The sequence below is a fragment of the Aedes albopictus genome, chromosome 3 (genome assembly GCF_035046485.1).
Source record: "Aedes albopictus strain Foshan chromosome 3, AalbF5, whole genome shotgun sequence".
Taxonomy (NCBI): domain Eukaryota; kingdom Metazoa; phylum Arthropoda; class Insecta; order Diptera; family Culicidae; genus Aedes; species Aedes albopictus.
The window spans coordinates 34,101,289-34,120,051 of NC_085138.1; the positions used below are offsets into that span (position 1 = coordinate 34,101,289).

The following is an 18,763-nucleotide window of genomic DNA, read 5'->3' on the forward strand; positions in this document are numbered from 1 at the left end:
TCCGGATTCTGAAAGAATCCTCGTCCGGATTCTGAAAGAATCCTCGTCTGGATTCTGAAAGAATCCTCGTCTGGATTCTGAAAGAATCCTCGTCAGGATTCTGAAAAATCCTCGTTAGGATTCTGAAAGATTTCTCGTCAGGATTCTGGAAGAACCCTCCTTATGTTTATGGAAGAATCCTACTCAGGATTCTCGAAGAATCTTGTTCAGGATTTTGGAGAATCCTCCTCAGGATTTTGGAAGAATCCTCCTCAGGATTGTGGTAAAATCCTTTTCAGGACTTTGGATGAATTTTTCTCCGGATTGTGGTAGAATCCTTTTCAGGATTCTGAGAGAACCTTCGACAGGATTTTGGCAAAATCCTCCTCAGGATTCTGGAAGAATCCTCAAGATTCTGGAAGAATCCTCCTCAGGATTCTGGAAGATTCATCCTCAGGATTATGAAAGAAAACTCCTCAGGGTTCTCGAAGAATCTTGTTCAGGATTTTGGAAGAATTCTCCTCAGGATTTGGGAAGAATCCTCTTCAGGATTGTAGAAAAATCTTTTTCAGGACTTTGGTGAATCTTTCTCTGGATTGTGGTAGAATCCTTTTCAGGATTCTGAAAGAACCTTCGACAGTATTCTGAAAGAATTCGCCTCAGGATTCTGGGAGAATCCACCTAAGTGTTCTGGAAGAATCCTCGACAGATTCTTAAAGAATCTTCCTCAGGATTCTGGAAGAATCCTCCTAAGGCAATTGAACTCGACACTGAGGTGGTTATAGGGACCTTCAGGCAAATCTCCCTCAGCATGGCCTTTCGCAGGTTTACCCTCTAAAAAATCTTGAAAGTATAAAAAGAAAATGGATTTCGGAAAATAATAAATATTGTTTTACTGTACACATTTTTATTCATACATCTGGGCTACGATTGCGCGCACATTTATCTTGAGAGTAAAAGGAATTTCAAGGAACTTCACTAATTTGCTAGTAATGTGTTAGGAAGTACAAAAAATCGAAGAATACATTGTGAGTAGATAGAGAAGAAGTTGAGCAGAGATTCTACTGGATTGTACATGTTTCTACTGACTAAAGCTTGTCTTTGCTGTCTTACAATCTTAACGGTAATAAATCGAGAGATTTTGTCAATAAGTTACATAAGTTAGTGTTAAATCTAATGTTTAAACTGAGGATATGTTAAGTTATATACAAAATACTTGTTTAAATATTCGAATCTTCTCTTCTTCTATCACATATTTGTATCGTTATTTCTCCTTATGGCGATATTTGTTCGTTTCCCTTCCTCACTTCACTTCTTGGTATTTTCTCGTATCCACTCCATGTACTCGCTTACCCTGGTATACACTCCCGGGTATCCCGGTTCCCCGCACTTGTTCCCAAATGAAACCACTCCGACCTGCGTCCACCGTGCCTCGACCAGCATCATCAGCGGTCCACCGGAATCGCCCTGACAGGCATCGACGCCTCCCTCGGAAAATCCAGCGCACAGGAAGTTGTCCGTAATTGGCTGGAAGTACGCATGGTTACAGTCCTCGTTGCGCCAAACCGGAAGCGTGGCCTGCTGCTGCTTGGTCGATTCCTTCCCACCGTAGTAGGTCGTACCCCAACCGACCACCGTTGCTCGACGACCTAAAAAGTGTGCACAAGCGTTAACCCACGGCAGAACCCCCCACAACCGACCCTCACATACCTGCCATCCGATCTTTCGACGGAAGATTCGCCTTCGGCGTGCACACCGGAATCACGTATTTGGACTTCCGCACCGGCCGGTCCAGCACCAGAATGGCAATGTCGTTGTAGAATCCCACCCTGGAAAACTTCGGGTGAGCTCTCACCTCCGTGACCTTGAACGTCACCGGAGCCGATGGTTCCGCGTCTGTCGAAAGGTCGATGTCTCCCAGCCGAACGGTGAACTGCCGAGCGGCAAACGGCCTCTGACGGGAGTCTCTGGTGCAATGGGCCGCCGTCAGGATGTACTTCGTCCCGATCAGCGAGCCACCGCACCAGAACTCCGTCCTCTTCGGGCCGTGCAAAAAGATGGCTGCCATCCACGGCCATTGGCCAACAGGGGCTTCTATGCCGCCGACGATTCGCCCGGAAGAGTACTCCTGCTGACCGCAGTCTTCCGGATCCACGAAGTTCTCGGAGATGGGTTTCAACGTGGCGGCAAGAATCTGCTCCGTCGTTGTAACCGGCTGTGCAGGAACTGGAGGCCGCTTCGTTGTACTTGGTCTGGTAACCACTGGACTAAGAACCAAGCTTTGCGAGGTGGTTTGAGGGATTGGCCGCTGGGTAGGGCGTTGAGTTGTAAGAAGAGTACTAGTCGGTGCAGGGCAACACACCCCGGGTACAAACAACCGCTTGAAGCACAGAGATTCTCGAAGATGCGTCAGATCTAATAGCAGTCCTGGACAGGTACTCAAGTCTTCACATCGTCCTGGACGTCCGTCTGGAGTAGTGCACGAATTCTCCGAGTCTTTCGTCGACTCGACGATTTTGTCTAAAATTAAGCAAACATAAGGTTATAATAGTAGCTCATGACTCACAAAAGTACTCACTAATGGGGGCAGGTTTCTTCGTAGTTTCGACGTGGGTTGGATCCTTCCTCTTGACCTTGTTCTTCTTCTTTTTCTTTTTCTTCTGCATAGAACTGGATGGAGTCGCAGCAGCGACCTCCTCTTTCTTCTGTACCACCAAAGGCTGCTGTTCAGTAACCACCTCAACCACTTCCGTGGTAGATGTGGTCAACTCAGTGGTAGTCGTGGACTCAGTGGTGGTGAACGCATCCACAGGACTTACCGTAGACTCAACTTCCGGTCCTCCAACGCGCTTGATCAGCGGCTCAATTGTCTTCGTGACATTCGGGCCCAGCATCGTCTTCGTCAGAGTCAGTATGGCATTCGGGACGTTCTCCTTCTGGTCCTGGTTGACGGAGTTCACCGGAGCCGGTTCCTGTCCCTTGGTGATATTCACAATATACCTACCAACGGTGTTCAACGCCCCAAGCGTCTGAGATATCTTGTTGAAGGCATCCGCGGACCATAACCGACTACCACCATCGGTACTGGTTTCCTCCTCCGCCTCCTCTTCCTGTTCTTCCTCGTCCTCATCATCGTCTTCCTCTTCTTCCTCTTCGTCATCGTCATCGCTGTCATCGTCATCATCTCCGAGGAAATCCAGGAAGTCATCATCGTCATCATCATCGTCGTCCGTGCTTGGCTTCTTGCGCTTCTTCTTTGTCGTCGGTGTTGTCGTAGTTGACGGCGTAGTCTGCAAACGAGAACCTTTCGAAAAATTACTGGATAACTCTGGGCCGTGCAGAACCCTAGGCAGCAGTAGATTACTTTTATCTTTCATGGTCAAACATTGTAAATGTATGGTATAACTAAAGATGGGAGATGTGAGGTCAGATAAACTACTATCTCCTGGGTGCCTGTTAAAGAACTCTCGTCTTAAGCCTACCTAAAACCTTTATTTCAAGAAAATGGCAATGCAAAAATCGTTGCTTCCGGGAAGTAAAACTCAGTTCCCAAAGTACTGGAGCATGGCTTTACTGAAGTTATTGCCCATTCTCCGGCATCTCCTACCCCTACCTCCCGGACCCAGCCGGACTGTGAGCAGCCTCAAAGAAGATCGGGTAACTCAGTGGAAACTTTGGTCGTAGGCTGATAAGGGAGGGGTACCAGAAAGTTAGGGGATTGTCTGGTCCTATGAGCCAGTCGTAAATACAATTCCAACAGGAAGTCAGCAACCGTGTAGTACGAACCGCGACCAACGGCAACGATTCCAGCGACGAAAAATGACTTGCGATTGCAAGCTCTGTACGTGGAACGGTCGATTTCCCAACTTCCGCAAACTCGCCAATCTACTGAAAGACCGTGCGTCCAAAACTCTCCGTCATCAACAATGTGAACAACAGAATTTCAAGGCAACGTAACCGGACCAGAGTGAGATCGACCCGAGGCTATAGACCGCAGGAGTGGATACGGTACCGTCATTTGAGCATCTGAGAGCACCATTGGGTTTGTAGAATGGAGTCAACGAAACGAAGCGTTCGAGGAGTACTGAGCCCAGGCAGTATTGCTGCAGCATGGAACCCGATAGAACATGGAACGTTGCAAACACAATCATCTCTTTCGAGAGAAAAAGCCTGGAAGAAACCATTCTCAAGATGAACTTTAGTTCATCTCATCACAATTGAAACTCAATTCCGATGGCTCAGTGGAGTGATTCAAAGCCCGTTCGGCGATCAAAATTGTAGAGTACTACGGGACCTACAGTGTTGTCCACCTGAAGTCCGATATGATCGTAACCTCATGTCCCTGGCGCCCGGAACGAATTTGAAAAACAGAAGATGAATACCGTGATGATGTTCTTGCAGGGCGAACTTGAAGAGGTGGAATTATTTATGGAACAATCAGAAGGTTTCGTAGCAAGTATCAACCAAGGTCTGTAAGTAGAAGAAGGCTATGTACGGAGCTGTGTGTAGGTTGAAACAAGACGGCGAGCTAAAACGAATTGGGTTAAGATGAAACATCAAGGAATCCCATTACGATTTTGCATACAAACTTTAGAGGAACAAATCTGATGAACGAAGCATCAAACCAAGCCACACTTGTTTATCCTAGCTTTGCTCAATTGCAAAAAGAGGCAGTTTTTCCAAATCGAGAGCATTTGTTTACGAATTTTCAAGAACGTGAGTAGGGGACCAAGTGGGCAACTGTGACAGCCATCTTTGTATTCTCTCATGTTTCTCCTTGAAGTACTCCGAAAACGACACCTGTATTAGAAGTTTGAAAATGGGTACACTGGAACCTAATGAAACCTCATAAGAGCCCCCTGAAAATACCCTTGAATCTCCTCTGAAATCCAATGAAACATTCCCGGAACGCTCCCGAAACCCCCTGAAATGCCCAAGAGAACCAATTAATACTCTTGGAAAGCCCTGAAATGATCCTAAAACCCCTGAAACTCTTGAGATCACTTGAAACGTCCCTGAAACCCCACTGAATCTTCCTAAGACGCCCTGAAACACCTCTGAGATCCCCTTGAAACCCTAATTAAACCTTTTAATACGAATCCGTCCTAAGGCCCCTGAAACGCCCTAAAACCCCCTTAAACATCCCTGATGCTCCCCTGAAACTTCCTGGGATTCATTCAAAGGCTTCTTGCAACCCCAGGTAGTCGGAAGTCGGCTCCAGAGGCATTACTCCAGGTGTTCCATCAGAGATTCTTCGAAGAAGATTCAGGGATGTCTTCTCGAGATCCTTCTGTGATTTGGCTTTCAGTCTAACAGATCGCGTTGATTAATTTCTTATCATCGCCGACGTTTCGGTCCGGCTATTGTACCATCTTCAGGGCCTAAGTATTTTATTGAAAATTGGTACAAATTAACATCCAACATGTAGCATTTTGTCAACATTCACACTAACTCACTCAATTAATAAATCAACAGCTGACCTAGGTCACACAAATTCTGCTAATTTTCAAACAGTCAGGTTGTAAAGGGTCACGCCGTCTGGTACACTTCTGGTCCATGTTCCGATTTGATTGGGGAATTCCCTAGCTGGTGTACGGACACAACCTACTATCAACCGGTCGGTACAGATTATTGCCTCTCTACTGATAAGCTGATAAGCTGTTACCTATCGGTGTTGTGTTGTGTGTGTTGCAACAGTGTATTGGTTGCTCGATCTATCCGACCGCCCCTGTTTTTCTCCGGAGATCGTATACCGATGCGATGAGAAAGCTGTAGGTAGCGCTCATGTCTGCTGTAGGTATCGGTACGACGATTCACTGTTTGTGGGGTGGTGAGAATGCGGAATTGATCAACGCGACCTGTTAGACTGAAAGCCGAAATCTCCCAAAGTTAACAACCATCCAGTCGAAACTTGTTATCCTTCAGTGATTCATTTAACCCTTATGTGGCCGACAGGGTACCCGGGTACCCAGCACCCATTTAAAATACATGGTGTAGAAAAAAGCAAAAAGTTTGTCGGACACATAACGGTTAAAAGGGAAAGGAATTACCATAGGAGGTCCTTTAGAGATTAGTGTTGGAATTCCTACAGAAGTTTTTTAGGAATTAGTTCAGGCAGGAGTTCAGAGATTCCTCTGGAATTCTAATCAAGGATATTTCCTGGCGTTTCTTTGGGGTTCTATCTAGGAGTTCAATCAAGGGTTCCTACAGGATCCCTCCAGAAATTTCTTCAGGGATTATCGCAGAATTCCTTCAGAAATTTCTCCAGGACTTCTGCAGGGATACACTTCAGAAATTTCTACTGCAGTTGCGTCTGGGTTTCCTCCTGAAAATCCTTCGAGGAATCCGCCTGGAGATCCTTCAAGATGCCTCATGGAGATTTTCGAGGATTCTTTCAGAAGTTCTTTTGAAAATTTCTCGAGGAGTTCTTTCAGGTATTCCTACAGAAATTCCTCCAGTAATTAATCCAGGTGTTCCTTCAAGAATCCCTGCAGTACAGTACTGCCGCTCTTTGCATGTCAGCCCCATGTTGTTTTTCAAAGCGCCTACGTTTTGTACTATAACTCCAATTATTTAAAAAAAAATGTATTCAATTCTTGCAAACCCTTTTCGTAACATATTTAGCTGTGAAATGAGGCGGGAAAGATATCAAATTTGTTTAAAATGACCTCGTAAGTGACAAAAATATAATTCGCATTAGAAATGACATGGGACTGACATGCCAAGAGGGGCAGAGTACCCGAGCAAAGTTCAACAACAAAATTACAGCAAATCGAAAACATGTTTTGTATTCAGCAAAAAAATGATATCACATTTTAATATCAGTTTATCTTTACTTAATTCGATTTCAAATTTTGTTTTCAGTTTTCTGTCTTCTTCTTCTTCTTCTTCTTCTTCTTCTTCTTCTTCTTCTTCTTCTTGGCGTAACGTCCTCTCAGGGACAAAGCCTGCTTCTCAGCTTAGTGTTCTATGAGCACTTCCACAGTTATTAACTGAGAGCTTCCTCTGCCAATGACCATTTTGCATGTGTATATCGTGTGGCAGGCACGATGATACTCTATGCCCAAGGAAGTCAAGGAAATTTCCTTTACGAAAAGATCCTGGACCGACCGGGAATCGAACCCTGTTGTGTTTCGGGTTTGAGGACAGGAATAACTTGGGCAGACTTGAACAAGTAATAAGAGCTTTATTAAAAAACACGACTAGCTTGTAGGAGTTCTGGTTAGGGAATAAGTTTTTTACAGTAACAAACAAACTGGTTACCTAGGGTCACTAGGTGCTGTAACTAGGTATGTATCGCAGCCGATTGCTACTACGACAACAAACCCGTCACCCTCAGCATGGTCATGCTGAATACCCGTGCGTTTACCGCCTCGGATATATGGGTCCTTGCTTGCAGTTTGCTGTCATTTAGAATAAATGCAAATGTTAAGTGTTAGAATAGTTTTAACTATTTTAAGAAAACTATGTAAAGTAATTCTAGGCTAGGGATATATCATTAGTGCAATTATACTATTTGATTTATGATTTGATATCAATCGAAAAACTCTACATTTTACGATTTTTCATTTTTCTTGCACTGATAACAAAAACAGTTATCAATTTGCTATCATCGATAGCAGGAATTGTTTTCAATTTGCTGTCACAGGAACATTTTTCTGCTCTCATTTTTGATGTTTTAACCGTTAAAACGACCAAAACGACAACAACCTGAGTTATCAAAATTTGCAATATCATAACATCAAAATTAGTTTTCAATGTGCTATCAGACTTTGCTCGGGTAGTTCTCTCAGGGATTGCTCCAGAAGTTCCTTCAATGGTCTCTAAGAGAGGAGAAGTTCAGGAGTTCTTTCAGTGATTCCCCTGTAGTTCCGAAAGGATTCAGGAATGCTTCAAAATGTTTCATCAGGGATTCCTTCAGAAGTTCCCTCAGCTATTCTAACAGCAGGTAATTCAGGTATTCTTCCCAGAAGTTTCTGCAGAGAATGCCTCTTGGATGCCTTTTAGAGATCCATCAGGAATTCCCCCAGAATTCCTACAGGAAATTCTTTAGAAATTAGTCTGGGAGTTCCTCCAGGAATCCTTCCGAAGTTCCTTCATGAGTTCCTACAGGAGTTCCAATGGGAGTTAATCCTGAAGTTACTTCAGAGATTCATCCAGGAGTTTCAGCGATTCGTGCAGATGTTTTTCACAGATTCCTCGGAATTCGTTCATGGATTCCTCATTGAATTTCTAAGGGGATTTCTTCTCGAATTTCTTCGAGGATTCCTCTAAGATCTTTTTCGGGGATTCTCTTGTAAGCCCTTCTAGAATTCCTTTCAAATTCCAATTAGAGGTTTCTGCAGAGATCTCTCTAAGAGAGATTACTGAATCACCAGGAATTTTTACAGAAGTTCCGTCAGGGTTTTGTTCCTGCAAGAGGATTCCTAGGAAATTCCTCCAGGAATTCCTCCGGAATTTCCTCTTGGAATTCCTCCGGAAATTCCTCTAGCAATTCCTTCGAAAATTCCTCTACGAATTTCTCCGAAAATTCCTCTGGAAATTCCTCCGGAAATTCCTCTAGAAATTCCTTCGGGAATTCCTGTATGAATTCGTTCGGAAAATCCTCTAGATATTCCTCTGGAAAAGCCTCTAGAAATTGCTCCGGAAATTTCTCTGGGAATTATTCCGGAAATTCCTACAGGAATTCCTCCGGAAATTCCTCTAAGAATTTCTGAGGAAATTCCTCTAGGAGTTCCTCCGGAAATTCCTCTAGGAATTCCTCCGGAAATTCCTCTAGGAATTCCTCCGGAAATTCCTCTAGGAGTTCCTCCGGAAATTCGTCTAGGAATTCTTGAGGAAATTCCTCTAGAAATTCCTCCGAAAATTCCTCTACGAATTCCTCCGGAAATTCTTCTGGGAATTCCTCCGAAAATTCCTCTAGGAATTCCTACGGAAATTCCTCTAGGAATTCCTCCGGAAATTCCTCTAGAAATTCCTCCGGAAATTCCTTTAGGAATGGGGCACGTTCGGTGTAGTACTAGATTTGTAGTAATGAGCTGAAATTGTGTATGGTGAGAAGGACAATTCTCCGTTTCTGCAATGAAATGGTGCAAAAAGCGTGGGTATTATCATTGGCGTAGCTAGGGGGGGTTCCGGGGTGTCTGGCACCCCCTAGATTTTTTTCTTGACAGACACCTAAAATTTAAAACTTAAGACAATAATTATAATATTTGTTAATGGCACATTTCAACAAAACTTAAGCACACACAGAATTACTTGCATACTTGTTGTACGTTTTGGCGATTAGGATATTGGTAAGAACACTAAACAGACTTCTCTATGGATTTCTGCAGAAATACTTCTATCTATTCATACAGTAATTTCTCTAGGCTTCCTTATGGATTCCTACCATTTATTTATTTTTTTTTCAATACTTCCCTATGGATTCTCCAGGCAGTCCTGATGGGGTTGTTCATACTAGAAATTTCTGCAGAGATTGGTCCAGCAATTTCTCCTAGGATGTCTTTGGAAATGCTTACTTTGTTACTGCTCGGAATTCTTCTAGGGATTCCTTTAAAAATTTCTATTGGGATTCCTTCAGGAATTTCTGGCTGGATTATTCAAGACAAACTTCCTGGGATCCTTTCAGAATTTTGTCCGATGATTCTTTCAGGAATTCCTTCAGAGATTTTATTCAGAGATTCTTCCAAAAATTTCTCATGGAATTCCTCCAGGAGCTTATATTGGCTTTCCTCCGGGAATAGTGGCTAGGATTCTTCAAGCAACTTCTTCTGCGATTCTTGCAGCAATTTCTCCTAGAACTCCTCCAAAAATTCTCAGGTATTCTACTAGGGAAGTTCCAGAAATTCTTCCTTAAAATTTCCCTGGGATTTTTCTAAAAATCCCTTCGGTGATTCTACCAGAGATTTCTTCAATGATTTCTCCAGGACTTCCTCCAGAGTTTCTTCCAGAAATTCCACAGAAGATTTCTCCAAGAACTTCTATTGACCTTCCTCCATGAATTCCAGCTGGAGTTCTTCAAGCAATCCCCATTAAGACTCCTTCAGAAATACTTCTTGGGAATTCTCCTGGCATACTTACTTGCTGCAATACTTTCGGAGATTCCTCCAAAAATTCCTCCTGCGATTCCATCAGGGATTCCTCCAGTATACTTCTACCGATTCTTTCAAGGAAAACTGTAGGTATTCCTCCAGGCATTTGTTAGAGGAACTGCTTTTAGGATGCCCCCGGCATTTCTGATTCTAGCATTTTTCTAGAAATTTCTTCTATTAAACCTCCCGGAATTCTAAGAATTCCTCCAGATAACTTTAGAAATTTTAGCTTTCTCCTGGTTTTGTTGCTGGGATCTTTCCAGACAAACTTCCTGGAATTCTTGCAGAAATTTCTTTGATTGTTCTACCATAGATTTCTCCAAGGACTCATCCAGGAATTCCTTCAAAGATTTATCCAAAGACTCCTCCAGAAATTCCTGCAGAAATTCTTTTTGGCCTTCCTCCAAGGATATCTCAAACAACTTTTCCTGCGATTCCTCCAGAAATTCTTACTAGAATACGTCCAGAAATTCTTCTAGTTATTCCTATACGAATTCATCCTAGCATCCAAAATACCTTCACCGGTTCTTGCAGGGACTTCTCTAGGTATTCCAAGGATTTTTTCTTTGCACTTTCCCAGGCATTTCCTGTATAGTTTCCTCCAGCAATTCCTCCTAGGATTTATGCTGAGATTTCTACAATGATACATCCCAGAATCCTTCTAATAATACCTTTCGAGATTTTTCCTGTTATTTTTTCAGAAGTTCTCCGGTAATTCCTCCATGATTTTTTATCCAAAATATTTTATCCATAAGCTTCTCATGCTCTTCCTCTAGGAATTTCAGCTGGATTTCTCAAACTATTTCTGCTGTGATTCTTCCAAAAAATCCTCCTAGAACTCCTTCAGAAATTCCAACTGAAGTACCTCCCGAAATTCTTCTAGGGATTCTTCTAAAAATTTCTCCGGGATTCCTCCAAAAACATGCTGGGATTATTCAAGGCAATCTTCATAGGTGCCTTGCTTTCAGTGTTTCCTTCTGGAAATCCTAAAGGATGTTTTTCTTGGGATTTCTACAAATATTTATCATTGGATTTCTCCAGGAACTTCTCTGAACTTTCATCCAGGAACTCCTCCTGGGATTCCATAAGCGATTCCTGCTGCCTCGAATGTTTCAGCAATGCCTCCTTGGTCTCCTCCAGATATTCCAGAATCCTTCTAGGGATTTCTTCTGGCATTCTTGCTGGGATTCTTCTAGGTAATTTTCCTTGGATACTTTCAGAAACGCCCTTGATTCTGCCAGGGATTTTTCTTAAGACTCATTCAGGAAATCCTCTAGAGTTTTTATTCATGGAATACTCTAGAAATTAATCATGATATTACTCCTGGAACTTGTAACTATTCTAAAACCGGGCAATCTCTCAGTAACAAGAGACCCCTCGAGCTGGGTCTCAGGGTCGGCTTGCTACCGGGTAAGCTGAGGGGCTACACGAACAAGGTGTGCTGCGTACGGTCACCTGACTAGCACTATTACAAATGTGGATTGAAAGATTGAGTTTGGAGGAATATCTTGGAATTTATTTCAAAACTGGACTATTGAGTCAAACTAATCTATGGCGAATATTAAGGGTTGTATTTTGGTGTATTGCAAGCTATTTGTTCTGGGTGGGTGTGGGTTATTATAGAAAATACTATTCACGTACCGGTACGACTTCTCCTTCTTACTGCATCCGATGATTCTCTGGAGTTCAGCGAGCGCTCGCCGATGTTGGACTGGAGAACTGGCTATCTGGTGACTACGTTGACGACAGTATACAATGTCGTGAGGGGGTTGGTCAATACGGCGTCTTCCCTCTTTGACTGCAATCGGCGCGGTCCAGGACGGTACCAGAGTGACCGAGCCGAGAGGGGACAAGCTCCTTTTCGTTTAGGGGATTTGCCCGAGCTTTCGACCTCAATTACGACCGACGTGGCCAGAGGTCCTCGATGATCCTTGTCGGGTTAGGCGTAGTAAACTGAAGTCAACTAGGCCGAATCGTGTGTATCTGGCTGGTCGCCAGACCAGACAAGATGGCGAATTTATATAAAAGGTAAAAAGGTCCTGTGAGGGTAATGGGGCATTAACTGACCGTACTTTCCAACTTTCTTGTCATTAGTTTTAAGTCATAGATTAAGTATTAACTATACCTGACGAATTCAAGTTTCTCTCCCACTCTGACGAAAACCACTCACGTTATTTTACTATGGACACTTCTATAACTTCCTTATGCACACGAACGCCGTTTACCAAGTGAGGCAATGGCGCTTCTTGGAATCGACTCAACCCCCTCTATTGTACATTCTTCCCTTCCTTGTTTCCTTGTTAATTAGTTGGGGGGTTGTTGCCACCTGTTTAGTGCGATACGCCTGCCGACCCACTCCTCGTTTTATGTTGTACCCACAGCTTGTATGCAATTTCACCCTTCAGTTTCAATTACATTCAATGATATCGATCGATTCAAACAAATTTACTAACATTCATACTCACATTATCTTAGCACTTGACTTATCTTACTAACCCTTTTATTTATTACTCTACAAGTATCCTACACCACTTAGTACTAAAAACGTGACTGTACACAAAACAAAAGCACGAATTAAAAAAAACTAACAACTTGTAACAAACGGTTACAAACTCCTCTTGGCCTTCTTCAAGGAATTCCAGCTGAAGAAATCCTTATATAAATCTCTGGAGGATTCCCTAAACGAATTTTGGGAATAGTTGGAGTTTCCAGAGAAATCCTAGGAGGCATTACTAGAAAAATCTCTAGTGACATCCTATAGGGATGTACGGGAAAAAAATTGAAATTTATTAGAAGGCACAGAATATTGCTAATAGACAAATTGAGAGATGGGTGGGATTCGAACCCACGACTCCGTGTTCGTTAGACCGCAGTATGGGCATTTCTTTGCGAGTTCCTTCAGCATGTTTTATTTTTAATTTCTGCGGTAGTTTCATTGAAATTTAATTTATAATATTTTTTTGTAATTTCAATGGTCATTCTCTGAATTTATTTTAGCAACTTTTTTCAGTTGTTTTTCTAATTTTTCAGGCAATTTCATCGTGATCACTTTTGCAATTCTTTATGATTTAAGAAATATTAAAGCTTTTTTAAATTGGCTAAATCCAATCTCAAAATAAATTGCCGAAATATATTCTAAAAAAAAATTTACAAACAAATTTCCGAAGAAATACTCAAAGAATTTTCCAAAATCATCAAAGGAATTCCTAAATAAAATTTTAAAAGAATTCCAAAAGTAATTGTCGTAGTAGGGTGACGAAATGTATTATCGGCAGGTTTGTTCTCCTCGTCATGGGTGGTTCTTGTGAGTAGAATTACCTGAATTTTTGGCATATAACTCAGCTTGGTTGGGAAGGATTTGAAGCTAACTCTGAGCTCAAGAGGTTTCAAAAAACCCCCCATGATAAAGAGAACAAAACTGCCGAAAATACGTAAGTTCCCCTATAACCGTGACAGAATTTTTAAAGAACCGCCAAAGATTTTTTTTCAAATAAATTCTCGAAGGAAATCTTTAAGAAATTTGTCGAATCAATTTCCAAAGGAATTACCGGAGAAGTTCCCAAAGTAATAATCGAAGCTTCCAAAATTTTCAAGGGAATTGCTGATAGAACTCCCAAATAAACTTTCAATGCAAGTAATATCAGAATTGCCGAAGGTGATCTAAAACTATTTGCTGCAGGAATTCCTTAAATAATTTCTGAAGAAATCTAGAAGAAATGTTCTAAAGAATTTTCATTAAATTTACAGAAGCGATTTATAAAAGAATTTTGGAAGAAGTTTTCGAAGGAATTGGCGAAGGAATACCGAATAGTATAGATAATGAAAATCCAAAAAATCGACGAAAATCCAAAAAAAAAATAGAATGATTTGCCGAAGACATTTCCAAAAAAAAAAATGCGAGGAAGTCCCAGAGTCATTATCGAATGAATTACCAAGGCTTTACTAAAAGAACTTTAATAAGAAAATATCAATAGAATTGCTGGAAGGCTACTAAAAAATTGGAGAAGGAACTCCCGAGAAAACATTTCAGAAGATTTGCCAATGAAATTTAAGCCAAATGAACTCGTAATGAAATTGGCGAAGAAATTTTCAAAGTTATTGCCGATAAAATTTTCGAAAGATGCGTGAAAGGTGTTTAGTATCAATTTCTAATCATATTACCAAATGAATTCTTAAAGGATTTGCCGAAGGGAATCCAAAGATATTACCGAAGAAATTTGCCAAAACCAAAGGAATTACTGAGAGATTTGCAAAACAATTTCCAAAATACAAATTCCATGTATTATACGAAATCAAGTTATCAAGTTTCCAAACCTCACAACAGTGTACTAAGAAATTGAGGGCGGATCGGTATTTCCTTTTAGGCGCTGTCCATAAACAACGTAGACTTTTTTTCGACCATTTCAGATCCCCCCTCCCCCCTCGTAGACTTTTGTTCATACACAATTTTCGAAATTTGTATGGAGCGTAGACTTTGGCCAGGCCCCCCCCCCCGTCCCCCCTCAAGAGTCTGCGTAGTTTATGGACAGGCCCTTACTAAAATAGCAAAATAACCTAGAAGCCACTGAAACTGGCACCCCCTAGGTACCCCCTAGGAAAAAAATCCTAGATACGCCCATGGGTATTATGTTTCCTTACCTAATTTGATGCTGTTTGAGTAAAACTTTGGATAACTATGTTGTTTATGTTGCAAGAAATGGAGAAAACAACAACACTGTTGCCCAAAGTTTTGCCTGTAAATTTAATATTATGCATTTCTGTATTCAGTCAATGGCCAGTTGCATTTTTACCTTTTGCACCTGCCTTCACTGTAAGTAATCCTGACTCGGTCTTCAGCGATGGCTTCCTGCCGCCACCTCCTCCTCCTTCGCCTCCCCCTCCGCCGTCTTCCGCCTGGCATGCTGCAATAACAAGCATCGTTACGATCAACGCTGGAACGGAAAGAAATTGGTAAAACTTTGATTAATCCATTTGTCATTATACTTTTAATTATTTTTTTATAATAGACGAGCTTGGTGGTCTAATTGCTACCGTTTCTATTTCCTATACAGAAGGTCCTGGGTTCAATCCCTGGCCCGTCCCTTTCCTCCTACTTTGTATCTTTCTATGTACTCTCATTCTTTCTTTCTACATGTACAACACATGTACAATCATATGATCGTTCATAGCCATCGCTAGAACCAGGAAAGAGTTGAAAAAAAAAACCGTTTCTCTTCCATCGAGCTTTACTGCACAGTATTTATCAGATAACGCCTATGAGTTATGTAATCAAGCGAACTCTGCCGCATCATCTTCTACCATCTAACGCCTGGCATCCACGCACCACTGTGTGAACCCTTTGCCAACCATATCCCACTAACACTCCGACATCCGCATGAATTTGTGCAGACGCAAAGGTATATTCGGTCTGCTGTGGATACAAACCATTGCAATCATCAATTCCTTTCCCTTCCCCATATTGACCTGCAACCTGACGTGGCAGACGTAATTGTCGCCTTATAATAGAAGATCACCAACACTTACACACTGAAGATGCCTGCTTAGTCACCGGCAGAAATCTCATTGGTCCCATTTTTCTAACGGATTCGATAAAATTTTGTTATGTGGTATTATCTCCTATGCGCTTCAACCAATCTTAATGAAATAAACTGTACTGCAGTAGGCCTCAATATTGATATTATTCAAAGGTTAGTAGAAAAAAAAACATATCAGTCAGTATCAGTGGATTAGGTAATCCTCTCAACTCAACACCAGAAATCGTGTCCACGTTTTTACAGAACGTAGTGACCTAAATTTGGCGGCGCCAGCGCCTATGATTAACCCTTAGCACACATTTTAGGCGACGAGGAAAGTGAGTGCGAAAGCAAAATGCTAAAAATAGGGGCGGACGTTGTCGTCGGCGCCACTAACTGCTGGACCCCATGCTCTTTCTAGGCCTAGGCCGATCGCCGTAGGCCGTCCCCCCGCGGTCCGAACAGAGAGTGATCGTCGATTATCTAATCGATCGGACGGATGCGATCAAGTTAAGAAGGTGGTTTTAACGCGGTGTACAGATTTAACCCTCTAGTGGAAACCTAGGGTAAAACACGATTGGGATCATCAGATACAAGAGGACAGTAGTGAGGTGGTGCTTATCTGAGGATTGTGCTCGTTCGTAGAAGTGTCCATTCATTCATGCACGCACTTCACTGGACCATGGCTCTCTCAGAGGTGGGAAAACCGGAAAAATATCCATCCAGTAGAGGACTGCAGCCTGCAGCAGTCCACCCGGCGCGCGATCGATCGATCGCGGTACGCCCATGACCCACGTGGACGCGTCAAGTGAGGCACGCGGAAATGCTCGCCGCGTTGTTGTTGTTGACTCAAACGGAACTTGTTAAGGCAGGTCCAGTTGGTAGCTACACAGGTTCGATGTGGTGTTTGCGGCTGGCGGGCGACGCGATGCCCGCGACGACGACGGTAAGGGGTTCAAAGAAATGCGCGCATCGTAGCAACCAGCCAGCCCGCTGCCATGGCGACCGCTTAGAGAGGGCCGATGGCAGCAAAACGATGTAATGTGGATGGCAAAACAAACAACTCGATCAGCGCTCAGCGCAGCGCCGCGCCGCCTGCTTTTGTGGATGGTTGTAAAATTGGTTGTAGAGCAAAAAGAGACAACCTCGTCGAACGAGGCGGCTGACTGATTCGACAGACTTTGGCTTGCGACGGACTGAATGAATGGATGGGGTTGGTTAACAAGGAGGAGAGCTTTGGGTAAGACGCTCATATGAACAGCAAAATGGCATTCATTCTTTTTTTGGAAGTCTTCTTCTAGGTTCATCCTTCGTAAAATCTGGCAAGAATTTGAAGGAAGTTCTAGGCAAATCTAAGATGATAAATTATCAAACAGTTGCCCAGCTGTCAAAAGGCGATTTTAAAAAATCTCTTTGAAATTGATTTTAGGTATCAGAAGCAGAGATGGCATTCCGCGCTGAAAATGTGCACAGTGAAGCTCATTTTCATATTAAAATCGCGCACACTTGCACTCACACTGAGGAGCATGCCATCCCTGATCAGAAGGAAGTTCCTAAAATCTGGAAAAAAAATATAGTAAAGAAGTGGAACCATCTCGGCAGGGGTCCTATTTTGGGCACTTTTCTGCTATAACTCAGCCAATTCTAAACCAATTGACACAGTTTTTGGAACGCGATGAGATACGTAATAGTATCTAGCCGTGTACAAAATTTCAAGTCAATTGGTTTGTAATTGACTGAGTTATAGCGAAGAGTGCCCAAAATACCGGCCTGTACCCAACTGGTTAGCTACCCTAGCTCAAAAAATCCTAATTAAACTATCTAGCGGTGATGGCGCCTTTCTCGAGCCTTCCAAAGCCCATCTCAACCAAACTTAACTGACATGTTGATGAAAATCGCACTTTCAGCCGTTATTCATGGCACCGTTTATATGGCTTTTGATTTTTGAGCCTTCAACTCCATCTTGAATTTTTAGCCACCATCTTGAATTTGATACAGCCATCGTGGATATTATTGTCGCCATTTTTGGACTCAGCACATCTTCGCCATACCAAATATACCCAACACTAAAACCACATTTTATGCATGTTATTTTTATGCACTTTTAATTTATGCACCCTTTTTATGCCCTGGAATGATACTCAGAACCAATATTGTGCATAAGAATATTCAATAACGACGGGAACTATTCAGTGGCGTAGCAAGGGGGGGTGCGGAGGTGCGGTCCGCACCGGGCCCCCGAATTCAAGGGGCCTCCAAATCAGTGAAGGTTTCTTACACTAGTTTGAATAAAGTTTTTTTAATAGCGAAAGTTTGCTACAATTATAAGTTCAATACTTGCAGATCTGCTGAAGGGTTTGTAGGGGCCCCTTCGTGAGATTTTGAAATGGGCACACAGATGACTTATTTGAAGTCCTATTTTTTCGATGATTGCTCTTTGCACCTACAGGGGTCCCGAAATACAAGAAAAAATGTGCTAAAAATCAAAATATAATTTTACGAAATTCAGTACCGATATGGAAGTAAAATTCATGAGCATAATGAAAATGTCCCTGATACTTATCCCAACCACCGGACAAAACATAGCTGTTTACTTAGCTTAGGATAGCAATTGAAATTCAGAGGTCTCATTTATTAAAGTTAAGGACAAACGTCTTGAAATCCCGCTTCAACAGTGCATCAAAATTTCAGAAGCACAAATCTCAAGAAGCAAGATTCAAACAACAGTGCATTTTATTATTCTGTTCTTGCTCACTTGTAATAAGCTTAAAATGAGAAGCTCAGGTGCGCTGGTTCTGTTTACGAAGAGATTTGTGCCCTCAAAATCGTGAGTAGGTGCCAATGCCGGCCATTTTGGGATTCTAACAAGTCTGTCCTTAAGATCTGAACACATGTCACGTCAAAACTGTAATAACAAAAGTTTGTGGATAAGTTTTACTCTCGTATAAAAAATGCAATCAACTTATTCCAACTATTTCATCAAGTCTCGCGTTTAGTATCATACAGGCGTATCTACAATGATCGATTTCTCTTCATCGATTTTCTCTTCGGAGTATTCCGGAAAATACGACCAATATTCGGATGATCTCTCGGTGTATTTCGGTAAAGGACGACTAGGACTAGCATCTAAAACAACAAAAATAACCGAAAATGATTTACCGGCAAAGTTATTAAAGA

At 42.3% G+C, this 18,763-nt stretch overlaps 1 protein-coding gene across 1 annotated transcript in view; it reads right to left on the reverse strand.

Annotated features, from left to right (window-relative positions):
- Positions 1-854: 854 nt before the first annotated feature.
- Positions 855-18,763, reverse strand: part of LOC109407483 (uncharacterized) — a 114,987-nt gene continuing 97,078 nt past the window's right edge. The window contains exons 2-5 of the mRNA XM_029867533.2: positions 14,864-15,004; positions 2,558-3,283; positions 1,690-2,499; positions 855-1,628 (exon numbers count right to left, since the gene is read on the reverse strand). Coding sequence (XP_029723393.2) covers positions 1,288-1,628; positions 1,690-2,499; positions 2,558-3,283; positions 14,864-15,004 — 2,018 coding nt within the window. The 3' untranslated portion in view covers positions 855-1,287. The remainder of the gene's footprint in view (positions 1,629-1,689; positions 2,500-2,557; positions 3,284-14,863; positions 15,005-18,763) is intronic.